General features: G+C 33.8%; 2 protein-coding genes across 9 annotated transcripts; one reads left to right on the top strand and one right to left on the bottom strand.

The window, feature by feature from the left end:
* The first annotated feature begins 3,249 nt into the window (after nucleotides 1-3,249).
* Nucleotides 3,250-9,296, top strand: LOC147564111 (uncharacterized). 4 transcript variants are annotated; one of them, XM_086643360.1, is made up of 10 exons: nucleotides 3,250-3,358; nucleotides 3,456-3,512; nucleotides 3,644-3,704; nucleotides 4,842-4,926; nucleotides 5,889-6,336; nucleotides 6,510-6,583; nucleotides 7,123-7,254; nucleotides 7,674-8,078; nucleotides 8,328-8,409; nucleotides 9,009-9,296. In XM_086643360.1, the coding sequence occupies exons 1-5, from the start codon at nucleotides 3,259-3,261 to the stop codon at nucleotides 5,946-5,948; spliced, it is 363 nt and encodes a 120-aa protein (XP_086499486.1). In that variant the 5' UTR covers nucleotides 3,250-3,258; the 3' UTR covers nucleotides 5,949-6,336; nucleotides 6,510-6,583; nucleotides 7,123-7,254; nucleotides 7,674-8,078; nucleotides 8,328-8,409; nucleotides 9,009-9,296. The 4 variants fall into 4 exon arrangements, 2 of the variants coding, with proteins under 2 accessions (XP_086499486.1, XP_086499490.1); XM_086643364.1 differs by having other exon boundaries at nucleotides 4,842-4,954; nucleotides 7,123-8,078; XR_015225964.1 differs by lacking the exon at nucleotides 3,250-3,358 and adding an exon at nucleotides 8,832-8,882 and having other exon boundaries at nucleotides 3,488-3,512; nucleotides 4,842-4,954; nucleotides 7,123-8,078.
* Nucleotides 9,297-10,644: 1,348 nt separating this feature from the next.
* On the bottom strand, nucleotides 10,645-14,213 carry LOC147564112 (histone-lysine N-methyltransferase ATXR2-like). Of its 5 annotated transcripts, XM_086643388.1 has the most exons (9): nucleotides 13,998-14,213; nucleotides 13,801-13,852; nucleotides 13,645-13,690; nucleotides 13,226-13,371; nucleotides 13,033-13,120; nucleotides 12,685-12,742; nucleotides 12,404-12,543; nucleotides 11,389-11,636; nucleotides 10,683-11,195 (listed from the first exon to the last, which is right to left on the bottom strand). In XM_086643388.1, the coding sequence occupies exons 3-6, from the start codon at nucleotides 13,657-13,659 to the stop codon at nucleotides 12,698-12,700; spliced, it is 294 nt and encodes a 97-aa protein (XP_086499514.1). In that variant the 5' UTR covers nucleotides 13,660-13,690; nucleotides 13,801-13,852; nucleotides 13,998-14,213; the 3' UTR covers nucleotides 10,683-11,195; nucleotides 11,389-11,636; nucleotides 12,404-12,543; nucleotides 12,685-12,697. The 5 variants fall into 5 exon arrangements, 3 of the variants coding, with proteins under 3 accessions (XP_086499506.1, XP_086499514.1, XP_086499523.1); XR_015225972.1 differs by having other exon boundaries at nucleotides 12,404-12,742; nucleotides 13,241-13,394; XM_086643380.1 differs by having other exon boundaries at nucleotides 10,645-11,636; nucleotides 12,404-12,742.
* Nucleotides 14,214-15,755: the final 1,542 nt, after the last annotated feature.

Here is a 15,755-nt window from a genome sequence, read left to right on the forward strand (position 1 = left end):
TCTATTAAAAGCGCCCCAGATGCACCCTTGACCCTAAGGGGGGGGTAGTGGTTGGGGACATTGGGGGACATTTTCATGTCCCCCAATGTCCGTGTTATTGGTTGGGGACATTTGAAATGTCCCCAAATGTCCGTGTTATTGGTTGGGGACATTTCAAATGTCTCCAAATGTCCGTGTTATTGGTTGGAGACATTTCAAATGTCCCCAAATGTCTGTGTTATTCGTTCGGGACACGAAATTAGGGACATTTCAAGACAAATTGTTTTTGGGGACATTTGGAGACATTTTAGTGTAAATTTGGAGAGCTTTTGGAGAGAAAATGTCTCTCAAAATATGGAAGACACTTGGGGACATTTGAGTAAGGAAGATAATAAAAATAATTATTACCAAATCATATTATAATAATATTATCTTATTATTATATTACTACATTATTGTATTATTATTATTATTATTATTATTATTATTATTATTATTATATTATTATTATTATTATATATTTGAGTAAGGAAGGTAATAAAAATAATTATTATTATCAAATCATATTATTATAATATTATCTTATTAATATATTAATATATTATTGTATTATTATTACATTATATTATATTATATTATATTATATTATATTATATTATATTATATTATATTATATTATATTATATTATTATTATATTATATTATTATTATATTATATTATATTATTATTATATTAATATTTAACAATATTAAATAATAAATATTTACCAATTGTCCATCAATGTCCACAGATATCTACAGATGTCTACGAAAGTCGAAAAATATATATTTGGAAATATTAATTAATTTTTTTATTTCATTATTGTATTATTATTATTATTATTATTATTATTATTATTATTATTATTATTACTATTATTATTCTTATTATATTATTATTATTATTATTATATTATTGTTATTATTATTATTATTATATATTTGAGTAAGGAAGGTAATAAAAAATTATTATTATCAAATCATATTATTATAATATTATCTTATTATTATATTATATTATATTATATTATATTATATTATATTATATTATATTATATTATTATTATATTATTATATTAATATTTAACTATATTAAAAAATAAATATTTACCAATTATCTATCAATGTCCACAGATATCTACAAATGTCTACAAAAGTCGAAAAATATATATTTGGAAATATTAATTAATTTTTTTTATTTCATATGGTAAGACGGTAATAATATTAAAAATAATAAATATCAACTAAATATCTATCAATGTCCACAGATATTCACGGATGTCTACAAAAGTCGAAAAATATATTTTCAAAGTAGTAGGGCAAATTTATATTTCGTATGATTAGACAATAATGATTACATTAAAATAATAAATGTCTACCAACCGCCATCAATGTCCTCAGATATCCACAGATGTCCACAAAAGTCGAAAAATATATTATTGAAACATGAGTACAAATATATTATTTCATATGGTTTGACAATAATGATAATATTAAAATAATAAATGTCTACCAATTATCCTTCAATGATGAGATAATATAATAATAATAATAATAATAATAATAATAATAATAATAATAATAATAATAATATCCACTACACATTTTGTACATGGATTCAATATGCTGAAATGTCCCCAGGACATTTTGTCCATGAACCAAATGTCTTGAAATGTCTCTGAGACATTTTGTCTATGAATCAAATGTCCTGAAATGTCCATAAAGACATTTTGTCTACGGACAAATGTCCCGAAATGTCTTGAAATGTCTCTGGAACATTTTGTCTCTGAGTGTCCTCCAATGTCCTGAACCACTACCCCCCCCTAAGTAAAACACTTTTGACTCCAGAATTCCAAAAGAACCCTTGTTTTTCCCTCACCCCCCTCTCTCTCTCTCTAAAAACTCCGGTTTCCCTTCGCCGGAGCTAGACATACCTGGATCTGCTCACGAACAGACCTAGCTCCCGGAGTTTTTAGAGAGAGAGAGAGGGTGAGAAATTTTTTTTTTCTAGAGAGAGAGAGGAGAGAAAAAAAATTTAATATTTGAAGATCGCTGGCCGGAAACTTGGCCGACCGGCGACCCCTGTCGGAGAAGATGATGATGATGTGGCGTGATAGGTGACTTGGCAGAGAGAGAAAATGAGATGGAGGAGAGAGAGTAAAGGACAGTTAAAGATAACGGGAAAAAGAAACCATACGAGAATATTGGCTAAAGTAGGGGGCCAGGCAGGAAGCTGGTCACAAAGTTGGGGGCCATTTTAGAAATAACCCTTAAAAAACCCTTGTTAGTTGTTGTAAGAGTTTTCTGTCTTTTTGTGCTAAACCGCCTTTGGCACGTGAGACAAAATACAATCATCATGGTAATTGAACATTAGTAAAGATTAATTTCGTCTTTAGATTATTTCAGGGGTGGTACAAACCCAAAGTAACTACATTAGTGAAGATTAATTTCGTCCTTAGATTACAGTAGGGACTTCAAAAATGGTATTTATTACAGTTTCGTGATAGAATTATTTCTGCATATAAAATGGTATGAGATTTCTAAAATTGGTAAATATTTTTCTGAAATAATTTAATTATAATGTCTTAATAAGCTAAAATCATTCTTGAAAAAAAAAATTTATTTTCATTTTAATATGATATTACAATACTATATATACAAATGTTTTCTAAAAATATGGTCGACACTATAAATAAGTCATTCTCCGACTAATGACCGACCATTATAGACCGGACTTTTTTGGTCCGATTTTATGATCCAGTCTGATCTGATTTTCAACGGTCTCTAATTTTTCGCGGTGTCTGGTTTCACCCCTACATGTCCCTCGAAAAGATATATGTATTCAAGTTGGTCACAAATCTACATGTCTCTCACAAAGAGATATATGCATTCAAATTGCCCACAAACCTAAGCCCAAATCAACAAAATTAATATATCTATTATATAAAACGCAAAGTTTTTTGCTGATTGGGACAAGCCGAAAGACAAATCCGGTCGTCCGTTAGGATTTTGATACAATCCCCACCCTTTGATCCATTACCCTCCCAAATTTAATCACCCACTAAATGATAGAAGGTAAATAAGACCCTTAATCTGGGATTCATCATCTTCCTACGCGCCTTATCTTCCTTCCTTGGCGCATTATCACCGAAAGACAGATCGAACCGTACCTTCTTCATGCCTGTTGGGACGTTAGAAAATTTATGGCCGTAGAAATTATGAATCATGGCAGAAGAAATCATGGCCTCTTGGGACGTTACAAACTATAAATCGATGAATTGTGGTTTAAGATCTCTCCTACTCTGGTTCTCTCTCTCTCTGAAATGGGTTTTCTTTCTAGGTCTTACTGCTATATCTCTTTTTCTCTCTAGGTTTTACAATATGAAATTTTTTTCTTCATAACTTATAATTGTTTCTCACTGATTGTTTTGGTACAGATAGTTTGGCGTGGAGTTCTTCTTCCAATCTTCTGATAACGACAAGTGAACATTTAGGTTTTGTGTATTTTCTACAGTACCATTTAGAATCAGAGTACAAAAATGGGTTTTTAGTGTCCTCTTCGAATCATGTTTTTCTTTTTGTATTTTTTTGCTATTTGAATCGGATTTTGTTTGTGATTTTACAGGTTTAGAGATCAACATTATAATGCTTGTGGACCTACAAAGGAGAAATTTGTTAATTCTGAGGTGAAATTGTTACCTCGGCTTTGAAGTTGAATGGTGCTTTTGATTGTTTGCGTATTTATTTCGAAATGAATTTTGGAATTTGGTTCATCTGTTTAGTTTTTAGCTAATCTAATTATGGGTTCGCATTAACTCGATGTAGAGATAACTTTTTCCTGTTTTCTTTTTGTTCTTTTCAATAGGCATGTTTAAAATCATGGATTTTTTCTGTCATCTTTCATCATGGGTTTATTTTAATAAATTGGTTTTAATTGCTATTGAGTTGAATTGCTAAAATTAGATGATACTCGGACGTAATTAACTTATATGAAATCATCTTTTGGGTTGGAATCTAAATTGATTTGTTCATAATTACCCTTTTGATTGGGTTGGGTTGTTTCTTTCATCCTTTTTCTATTTGGTTTGTGGTTTGGTTGTTTTTAGTGTTCTTGCTCAAAGTAGAGTTCATATGATGCTAAGTGTTTGATGAAATGTCTATGTCTGAAAATTAGCCAATTAATTTTAGTGTTCAAGGTATACCAATTTGAGGTTTGGTTGATTTTACTGTTCTTGCTCAAAGTAGAGTTCATATGCTGATAAGTGTTCGATGAAAAGTGTGGATTGTAGTTTCCTTCTTCGCCTACAACATAAATAGGTCATGTGTGTACACATTTTGGTTCGTATATCTGTATAGAATAGGGTCCGGTGATTGGAACCTTGAGTCTGTGAAGATCTAAGATCTAAATTCATGAGATGTTACTTTTGTAGGAGCATCAATTTCATTTCATTCGAAACTAAGTTTGAACAAAAAAGAGATGACATTTATGACGAATATTTAGGTTTGTTCGATGGAGTCTGAAAGTCGGTCATTGTATGTTGATGGTGACCAAAATGTCGATAACTTTTTCACTTTTGTAGGAGCTTCAATGTCATTTGATCGGAAACTAAGCTTGAACAAAAAAATTAACACTTACGACGATTATTTAGGTGTCTTGGGTGGAGTCTGAGTTGTGCAAGTCGGTCATTATATGTTGATGATGAGAAAAATGTCGAGATTCATAAAAGACAAATATTTATTTTGTTATGATGTGTACAAATGAGCTATTATTTGAATATCTCTATCTCATTTTGTTCTTATCATTTCTTCATGTATGTATTTAGGTACAGCGATACAAAAAAAAAAAAACTATGTTTCAAACAACTTGAGACAAAGAATGCTAGGGAAAGGAACATAGACCTGGAAAAGGTGGTAAACATGGAGTTCTCTGAACAAGGTTTTTTCCCCCCATATTTTGTTCTTGAAACTGCTATTATAATCGTGTTACATAATATTTAGAATTCATGAATGAAACTGCTATAATAATCGTGTTACATAATTTTCCGGATTTCAATGTTTCAAACAACTTTCCTCATTGGTTTACAACAATTAACTACTTGAATAGGATAGATAATGAGTTGGACTTTTTTCTTTCTCACCTGGCCACATTGCCAAACTACATACTGTGATCCAATGTTAGATGACAATGTATAGTCCTTTAATTACTTTTCTGCCGGACAAACTAGAAAGAAGTAATAGTCAATAGGTAAGACAGAAGAGGCGATTGTCAGTAGCTACAAGCTGGAAAACTATACTGTGGATCATGCTTTTATACTTCTAAAGTAAGATTATAACAGTTTCTTCTCTGAAATATCTCAAGAAGCAACAAGACAAGGAGATTACACCATTGACCAACAAGTTAAAGGATGCTAGAACAATGGAAAAAAATTCATTGTCTCACTAGGCTCTTTCAATCTCATATATCCTTCTTTTTTGTTGTTATTTCTTCATATTGCAACATGAGAATTGAGACGACTCAATAAAAAGCGAACACTACCTACACTACTGATTCAACATGTAACTATATGATTTTTTTTTTGGAATTGGGACTTGAAAATAGCATCCATACTTCAAATCATATTGGAGAGTATGCTCTGAGCCTCCCTAATTGCTAACTATCTATAGTTAAGTTTTGAGTTTTTGATGTACGTACAGTTTCTGTCAGATTTCTTCATATCTCTAATTTTATGGCATCGCCCGACGCTGCACCCCAAGTTCCTGGTTTGGAAGATTGATTCTGCTCAGTCTTTGTATGATTTGGGCAGCTTTGTACACAAAAGTTTTATTTCAGTTTGTTTTAGCAATCTTTGTTTTTCTTTTTGTTGTATTAGTTCCAGCAGTATAGGAAGAAAAAGGATACTAAAGGGAGCAGCAGTGATGGAAAGTCCTGATGCATCGGCACCCCTTCGACAGATATGTACCACCTTTTAATACGGATAATGAGTCCCTGATTTATCGGCATCGAATAGCGGAGAAATTCTGTTCCAAATGAAGTCAATTTGCCTGAAGTAGATAAGTCATCCCCATCCAGGGCTGAAGCATGTGGTGAATCTGAGTTGATAGTACCTGTTGAGATAGGTGTAGCACAAGTTAGTCCGTCGGAACCTTCTTCCCTCATTGAGGTGATTGGAGGAGAAACCATGTCGGAGATTGAGTTGGCGCCTGGCGATTTGAGGTCCTCATAAGCTACATTTTTGGTGGTGGATGGAGATGAAGAGCAAGAGTCGATGTCTGCTCAAGAAGCTATATTTGATATATCTTCCACCAAGGAAAATAAAGGTCAGGTGTGGCTGCTTTTGCTTTTTTTGATTCATTTTTAACTCTCTGGTGTGTTTGATTAAATGTCTGAGAGAAGTGAAGCTTCTTGTGAGGGAAACTTTTGTTGTCAAGAAAAATCTCCTTTTTTTTTTTTTTTTTTTTTTTTTTTTTTTTTTTTTTTTTTTTTTTTTCAGATTTCATCAGTCAACAAAAAGACCTTAATGATTTGAAGGCAGAAAGTGATCTTATGAATATCCTCCTCACCAAAGTAAGCTTCTTTATCTCTTTAACTACTTGGTTATTATCTATCTAAAACGGCGACTTTTTGTATGAATTTAGTTGTATAAGGTTTGGCCTGGGGTTTCTTTTATTTTCTAAGGATTAGACAAGAGTTCTCTATATAATAGGATTAACCTACAACTATACTAGAAAATCTAAAATGCTTGAGTGTGTTTTGGAGAAATCCACTTTGTTCTAAACAGTGAATCTGCTTCGACGCCTTTCCTACCTACATATGCCAATCCCATCTACTAATGCTAGAGCTTGCGGAGACTGCAACCATTTATTTGTTAATTGGTAGACTGCTAGAAATTCTATTTTCACCCCAAGTTATTTTCTTTATTCAACATAGTGGTGTTTGCCCAAACAATACTTAAGAACTGCTTTTTGTAGCCATTTCTTTTCATGGACATCATATGAATGAATATATGTATATATATATATATATATATATATTGATCCTTAACCCAAGTCTCTTTTTGTGTACTTTTTTTATTAAAATTTAAATTTAGAAAGTGTTTCATGTAGTCTGAAACAGGACAACAAGAAGAATGGGACGATAGCAGGCTCACAAAGGAGGGAGTAGATGCAAGGCTACAAAGAAAGGTAGAGGCTATTATTGAAAGAGTAAGAGTCTTGGCTTATGTTCAGGCCCACAAGGTATTGTATCACTTAACTTGTCTATCCTTTCTCTTGATTAATTTTGTGGGGTTGCAACTTGACCAATTGGCAATGAGTAGAGCCGCTCTATCAATTCTAAGTTATGAGACTTCGTGTTGTCCATGTGGGGCCATTCCTGCACGCCCTTCACTCGTGGCCCAAAGAGTGTACGCGTGGCCGTTAGGCCTGTCAGTGTCAGGACAGTTCTGGGCTCCTAGCTGTGATACCATATCAATTTTTCGGGCATCCAACTCAGTGAATGGGGTGACCCTAGATATAATATTCTTGGTCATGGGAGGGTCTTATGTTAGACTATTCTCGTGTACTTACCAATAATCATATAATCAGATAGAAATGGAGTCTAAATGAATGGATATCTCGACTAATTTATACAATTGATTTTTCTTCTTTTCCAACAGTTGATTCAAGCAACTTCAAAATCAACTGAGACAGGTTTAATGGAGATTCAAGCTGGTAAATTCCCATAGTGGTGGAACTGGATCGAGCGAGAACTTTCAGAAAATCATTCTGAATATCAATCTATAAAGAACAGACGGTTTTCTGAAATTTAATCTACAGAAACAAAGAACTATCTAACACCACCACGTAACCAACTCAATATCCTGATCATGGACAACCTGAACCAAGCAACTCAAAGCAACCAAGTTTCAGACTCGAGAATCTCGATTCACTTACACCAAGATCGTTAAAATCACCTGTTGCAACAAGAAATTTCAATCTATCAAATGTTTCTACAAGAAAAGTCATGATTTGATTTAGTCGATGGAATTGTTTTAATGGGCATGATGTTTCTCCATCTAGAGGTTAGATTTGAATAAAACTTTTCTTGGTTAGCTTTAGCATGTTATGATAGATTTTAGCTATTGCCTATGAATGGAATTAGATGATGCATGCATTTCTTTTGTTATGTGAATGACTTGAATATAATCTATTGTTAGATTTTGGAATCCCTTTGAATTGGCTCTCACCCGTCATATTCCACTTCTTCCCTGGACCAAATCTACTTATACTCTATTATTAGTTTTTAGTCTTCATAGTTGGGTCATTTGCAGGCATTTTTCTTATATCTTGGAAGCAATTGCAAGTTTGGCTGAATCAAGAGTTGCGTCAAAGGATATGATATTTGATTCTAAGGTAAAAAACAATTGAACCTGTTCCCGGATTACCATTTTGAAATGTTTCATATTGTTCATTGACTTTGATTATCATTTCGTTTAGTTATTATGATGGTAAGTGTTTGTTTATTTATTTTAGCTGCTTCATAATCAATTTGATTCTAATTTTTTGTTAAAATTTGTTTTCTGTTTTGTTTTTAATATGAGATTTACGTGTAATCGATTGACCCTTTCTTACTATTCATTTTATTTACGATCCGTTCTCATCTCTCTCTCTCTCTCATATTATATAAGGGGTTTGTGGAAAAATGGATCAAGTATTAGCTTCTTATGAAATACGGAGATGATTAAAGATAGGTTGCTTGAGTAAATCAAAATTCATATACAATTGTAATTTGTTAAAGTTGTCACTTATTGCAACTTTGAGCTTTCTTCGTCCAGGTCAGATATCTTCATGGATTTCATATATCAATATACAAAACTTGATCAAGGGTTTGAATCTTATTTCTATATGTTACTTTGAGAAAAGAACATAATCTTGGTTTAGATTCATTTATTATCATCTACTTTTATGTTAAGCACGAGTGATTTTTTGTAATTGATGTGTTTTTATTGTAGATTTTAGAGGGAGAAAGTTGAAGCTTCAAGGAGTAGGGAGACATACCACGTTGCAATTAGTGATCATTTTAATTAGTTCTTGGCAATCATGTTATTTTGTTCTTTTGATTCATTATTATCAATTTTCATGTTAAACATAAGTGATTTTTTTGTATAAATCTTACTATAGTTTTCATCAAACAAGAAAGTTAGGATTAGGGAAAGTATCCACAAGGTTCCGATGAACTCCTTTGAACATATTTTTTATCGTGGTTTTCCTAAGTATATACAAAGGAAGTATTCATATGATAGTGCTTCAACATACAAAACATAAATAGTTTTTTTATATGTTCGTTTAATGTGTAATATTTTTATTATTCATTTGCATTTGATTTGATTTTTGTAAATTTTGATTTTTATGTTTCCCACATTTTTTTTGGTTCTTCTAATGTATTTTTGGATTTCTTAAATTTTCATTTTAAGACCATATGGTATTTTAGTCCTAAAATAAATCCAAACCTAATTTTTTTAGTGTTCACTGTTTTTTTTTTTTTGATGAAAGTTTTTAGTGTTTACTTTGTACATATGTTCAGATATGTTAATGTTCCATCACAGAGTACTATATATGGATCCCAAATAGTAATAAATCCAAATAGCCCGGTAACACCACTACTATATATGGATCCCAACTACTTATAATCATCTTTGCGTTGTATTTTAGACTCATGTTTCTCTTTGTAGTAACAAGGAAGAGAGACAATTCGATCTCTATTGAGTAGTTTGTTATGTAGTTTCAAAAAAAAAAAGTAGTTTGTTATGTTAATGAATTGTTATTACAATGTTGAGGGGCGAGTGTCGTAAAATACTATCAAATCTTTTCTTCAGTCATTATAAAAGGGAAATATGTCTGAATCTCTGTCCATTCTAACCATACTTCTTCAAAAATAAATTTGTTCTTGATTTATTACACTGGTGTAAGATCATAACACATTTAGAGTTTGTCGTGAATGTTGAGTTTGTTTAGTGAAGAAACAAACATCTCCAATGAATAGCATCAACAAAAAACATGTGTAAACCAGTGAGCAAATAAAATGGGATGGAGAAAATATATCCTAGGTAGGTGGCTGAGTAAGGACTTCATAACCGGTGAATGTTATTTTTTATGTTGAAAGTATATTTTTCATTAAGATTTTGAATTTATATTATGCACGCATACAAACACTTTACGTACAGTGTTAATAGAATTTTCCGTGCCCTATGGGCACGGGGTTATACCTAGTTATAATAAAAGCATTAAAAATATTATTGCTTTTCATAATTGGAGATGCTCTTAGCAGCCTTTGGATTCTTGTTGTGGGAATTATTTAAATGATTATTAGTACACGTATCTAAATATATATATATATATATATATATATATATATATATATATTACACGAACCGTAAAGCAAGGAATAACTTGTTAGCAACACACATACCCAACAGTACACATTACAAACTCTTACAACATAGTTAAAAATTAAAAATTAGCTTCCCAACACAACAAATACTATCTAAAACTACCCCAAGAAGAAATAACTCTATGACAATTAGTTAATCATTTATGATACAAAATAATGTTAACCTGTTTGAAAGAACTGAAGTGGAAACACGAACAAGAATGAAAGTTAATGATATAATGAACACCATTGAGGATGATATATGAAGACATAATATTAAATAGAACTGCATGTAAAGGATTGAATTGATGCATTATTGAGGGGAAATACATATAAACGGGGTAGCGTAACTAAAAGCGACAAAAATCAAGGCATGAGTGTGTTATCCACTTCTTTTCCTTTGGATGCAGCAGGACCTAAAACTGTCGTCGAAATGTAGATAATTTTGCGGCTAATGGCATTGACACCCAACAAAGTGAATTTTCGTTGGCATATTGCGCAATAGACTCTCAGGTACGACATGTTAACACCTTTCACGCTTTCGGTGTTAGGACAATGTCTGTGGCAACGGGGGCAATCAGGTCGCCTGTAAGCAGGGATAGTTGGTACAGCTGCATCAAATGATGATGGTGAAGGTTGACGGGTGGGAGATTGTGAGGTCGATGTCGATGAAGAAGGAGAAGGTGGGCTATTAACAGATGGGGACGACGGACGATTGACGGATGAGGATGAGGCACACGATGATTCCGCCGACGAAGACATAACAGACCTGTTGAACAGATTATGAATTAAATCAACTCAAATTATGACATGAAATTGACAAAGACAGAGACATATCCTACCTGACAATTAACACCCAAAGTTTGAAGTTGTGGAGAGGTCCACAATGTTTTTTTCAGAACAATCTTTATAGAGAGGCAGAACAAATTTATTCGGTAACAATATCTTACCCTATATCTTACCTTGAGAAGTATGATTCCTTGTTGAAGATTAGGGAGGACCATGAAGATTACTTTTTTTTATTCTGAGGATCTGGTTGCTGAAGATTAGGGAGACCCATGAAGATATCTGGGTCACTGATTACTACCGTTAAGATTTGGGGAAGAACATACCTTCAGAAGTTTGATTCTTTGCTGAAGTTTAGGGAAATATTTCTTCCACGAAGATATCTTCTTTTCTGAAGATGTGGGTGTGTGATTCACCATTTCTTCTGCCATGATTTCAACAATTAAAAACCATTAAATCACCATAAAAAACAAAGAAAGAAAACCCTAAATCTCTGAACCTTAATTGAAAAACAATGATCCAATTAAAAATAATTAACTGGCACGATTTCATCATTTGAAAAACCAATTAAAAACCCTATAATGCTTCTTATGTAAACTAAGTAAAAACTGAGAAGAATTGAGAGAGGATGGAGCAACAGAGAAAATATTTCCGACTCATTTTGATTAAGCATTCTGGCTATCAACAGATGGACCTCTATCTATAAGATAGGTGAAGATCAAATCCAAATATATAAGCAAGTGTTCTCTGGAAAAAGTAAGGAACATTTCAGGGTGAAGAGAGTAAAGGATTTGCTTATAATTGGCTCAATGACAAGGGTCAGCAGATTAGTAATACTCTTTGAGATGCTGTGAAATTCGGAAAATATCTGCAGTCAGAATTCTTTCTTTTGTCTAAAGTATTAAATTGGTGTACGAGTACACGAGACAACACGTTTAAAACAGAGAAATTAGAGGCTGAGACGCGGCTATTTGGAGGCTGAAATGGACAATTGAATAGAAATGATGCAATCAAAAACCATTACAAAACGAACTCCTAGCTACCTCATAGAATTCAAGTGGACTATTTTTATTTACAAATCATTTGGACAAGTAAATATTCTTGAAACACATTACATATTGCCACACAGAATCACAAATCTGAACATGAAATTTAAGAGGAACTTTCTTATTAAACCAAGAAAAAACTTACTGTTTGAGTATAAGGAGCCAATCGATCTTTTCGACTCTGCTCGTCATATGGGTATTGCCACTTATCTCTTTAATGAACTTGAGAGTAATTTGAAGATTTGGTTTCATACAGAGTGTGGGTTCATCTTGTAACAAATCCTCCTACAAACCCGAAAACAAAATCAAAATTAGGTGATTTTATAAACATCAAACCCCAAATTTCATCTATCAACTTCTCAATAAGCCTGAAAGAGAAGAAAAGAAACATCTATCTAAAAAACCATTAGAAAACCATTAGAAAACCATTTCAATTTCCTTAATCAATTTTGGATTTGGTCTTCAATTTCAATTTCATAAACACCTGAAATTGAAAAGAAAAAACCCATTAGAAACCCTAATCTCTATACACCAAAGAGAAAACCATTTCAATAAACACCTGAAATTGAAAAGAAAAAACCCATTAGAAACCCTAATCTCTATACACCGAAGAAAAAACCATTTCAATTTCAGAGTAATGACACCACACACCAGTGTCCTTATTAGAGTGAAGCAATGTTGTTAACTGGTTATTAACTGGACAAACTTCAGTAGTAAATTATAGTGTTGTAAAATGAAAATAGATTATTGCAAATAAAATAGCTGCAGAATTACCTCGGATGCTAACTCCTTTATTTCCAATCTAAAGGAAGCTTCATCGCCACGATCAACATCATCTGGCAACGCAACACAATCCCACCGCCTACACGTAAACCACAAGGAAAATCACCAATTACAGGGATGGACCATAATGCAATCATGTAAAATGACCGTTCACTTCACTTTTTTGAAGTGAGCTACGACTTACGAGTTAAAGTTGAACCTGATTTTGGTATTCAGACTGAGTATAGCTTCCAAGCCTCCCAAAAGAAGAGAAAATTGGGAACTATCGGTTGCGTTTAGCTTGCTTCGATGATTTTGGTATTCAGACTGAGTTGCTTTCAATTTTTGTACCTAAAAATAGTAGATGAAATTGCCTGAAAGCAGAGGTCAACAATAATGTGAGCGAAACTGAAAAATTGAATTTCGAAGGCCAATCTACCAGAAGATCAAACCAGTTCAATTCAAAAAATTGAACCTGATATATTAAAGATAAAATAAGCTAACCTTGAAGACAAAATTGGTTACTTGGTTGAGGATGTTCACCAAAAATAATAGAGCTCACAGTTCATTAATTTGATTACATATATACTGGAGAAACAATAAAATTAATAGTGAAAGACTCACAATTGAGAAAGCCATGACAAATGATGTGGAGGTGATAAAGGGTCATCTTCATCGTCATTGGCAGTAAATGAATGAAGGTGAAGTCATTAGAGAAACAGAAGGCTGTGTTAAAAATAAATACAAAACCTTACAATATCAAATTTGTAGTTTACTTACTTGAAATCGATTTACCATCAATCAAATTCACAAAACCTTGACAAAGGATCACCTGCAAATCAAGAGAAAAAATATATATCAAAATCTTAATTTACCATCAATCAAATTCACAAAACCTAACTTTTCTGGAAGAGTTAGAGTAGATGGGGCCCAATATTCGTCATGAAGTTTATTATTCAACGGAATTTTACGTGTACCCAAATTATCTCTTGCTTTTCGCCTCGCCTCTGCGGCATCTTGAAGTTTTTTCGTATTAGGTTGAGTTGATTTTCCGGCAATTAGTGCCAGGTTCCGGTGAAGCCCAGGTGATGTAGTTGAATGAGGTTTGGGTGATTGCCAGTACAACCAGTTTGAGATTGATCTGATAGCTTGAAAAGCTGATATTCTTGCTTCTCTTTGGAAGTCCGATTCCTGCCATTATAAATATGAAGGTATTTTGGTCATAAAACAAAAAATTTGAGTCCGATCCTTAACTTCCTAGCCTAACAAAAAATTTGAGTCCGATCTTAAACTCGAGTCATAGTTTGCATTTACTTGAATCAGATTTTAGAATATTTGTTTTTGTCTGACTTGTATGTATGAATGATTTCAGCTGATTTTATGTTCACATAAGCTGAACTCGGACAACCTAAGTTTTTGTCCAACATCCCGTATGAAAGCGAACTGATCCGAAAGAAAAAACGAGAGCAAGTTAGGCCCCACAGGAACGAGAACGAAGCAAAATACCCATATCTGACTTCGCCACCTATACCCCGTCGGTGAAAGGGAGGGAGGAAATTTTACAAATACTCATAGCGAAAGGAAAAGCGGAACTACTCGGACCCAACGATGACAAGGAAGAGTTCAGGTTCAGAGACATGACCGCGTGGTGCGCCTTCCACCGAGGCTACGGTCACAAAACTGACAATTGCCAACATCTCAAGAACCTCATCGAAGAAATGGTGAGGAAAGGTGAGCTGGACAAATACATCCAGAAGGAGCAACGACCCTACGAATACAAGAATAAAAGGTCGTCAAACAAAGCAGGAATCGGGTCTGGGCTAGATTCCGACGAACAGAGTCCGACCATCAAGAAAGCAACCAAAGGTTTAGAGGAACCAATCGGGGTTATGGGAAACATCAATACTATCTCAGGAGGACCGACTCTCGGCGGAACAACCAAAGGAGAACAACGCATATATGCCAACGAGGCAAAAAACCCACCAGTTCTGTTTATCAAACCCAGTGTAGAGACGCTGCCCATCGTCTTCGCCGATGATGAGCTAGTGGGGGTAATAACTCCACACGTGGACACACTGGTGATAACGACAGTAGTAGCCAATTGGAGGGTAGGGCGCATCCTAGTCGACACAGGAAGCTCGACTGAAGTCATGAGCCGAACATGCTTCCAGAAACTCGGGGTAAGTCTTCACCATATCAAATCATATAAGTCGTGTTTGACAGGGTTCGGCGATAATCAAGTCTAAATCGATAGGACAGCATCGCTACCCGTACTGATAGGAGAAGGAGAAACAAAGACAGCGATAATGTTAAATTTCGCCATAGTCGACAAGATGCATGCCTACAACATCATATTGGGTAGGAACTTCCTGAGAGAGTCAAGGGAGATAATCTCTATGACCACCTTATGATGAAATTCTCAATCCCGGAAATGAATCTCATGGGAACGATCAGAGGAAATCAAGAAGTAGTCAGAGAATGTCACCTAATCTCCGCCCAAGGCTGTGAAGAGGAAACAACCAACCCGGCCACCGTTGGAGAAGATAAAGTGTTCTACGGAGATCCCACGGTGGACATGCAGGACTGAAAAGCAAGAACCACGTAGGTTACCATCACTTCTGATTTGCTTTTAGTTATTTTGCGAATAAAGTCGTTAGGCGGGAGAAGTAGCGCTACAAGCTACATATTTTATTAATAAACAAAATATTTTAGCAAAAAGGCGACACTTAAAAGGA

The sequence above is a fragment of the Eschscholzia californica genome, unplaced genomic scaffold, assembly GCF_041429995.1.
Source record: "Eschscholzia californica isolate CP2 unplaced genomic scaffold, dmEscCali1.0.p SCAF_1, whole genome shotgun sequence".
Taxonomy (NCBI): Eukaryota; Viridiplantae; Streptophyta; class Magnoliopsida; order Ranunculales; family Papaveraceae; genus Eschscholzia; species Eschscholzia californica.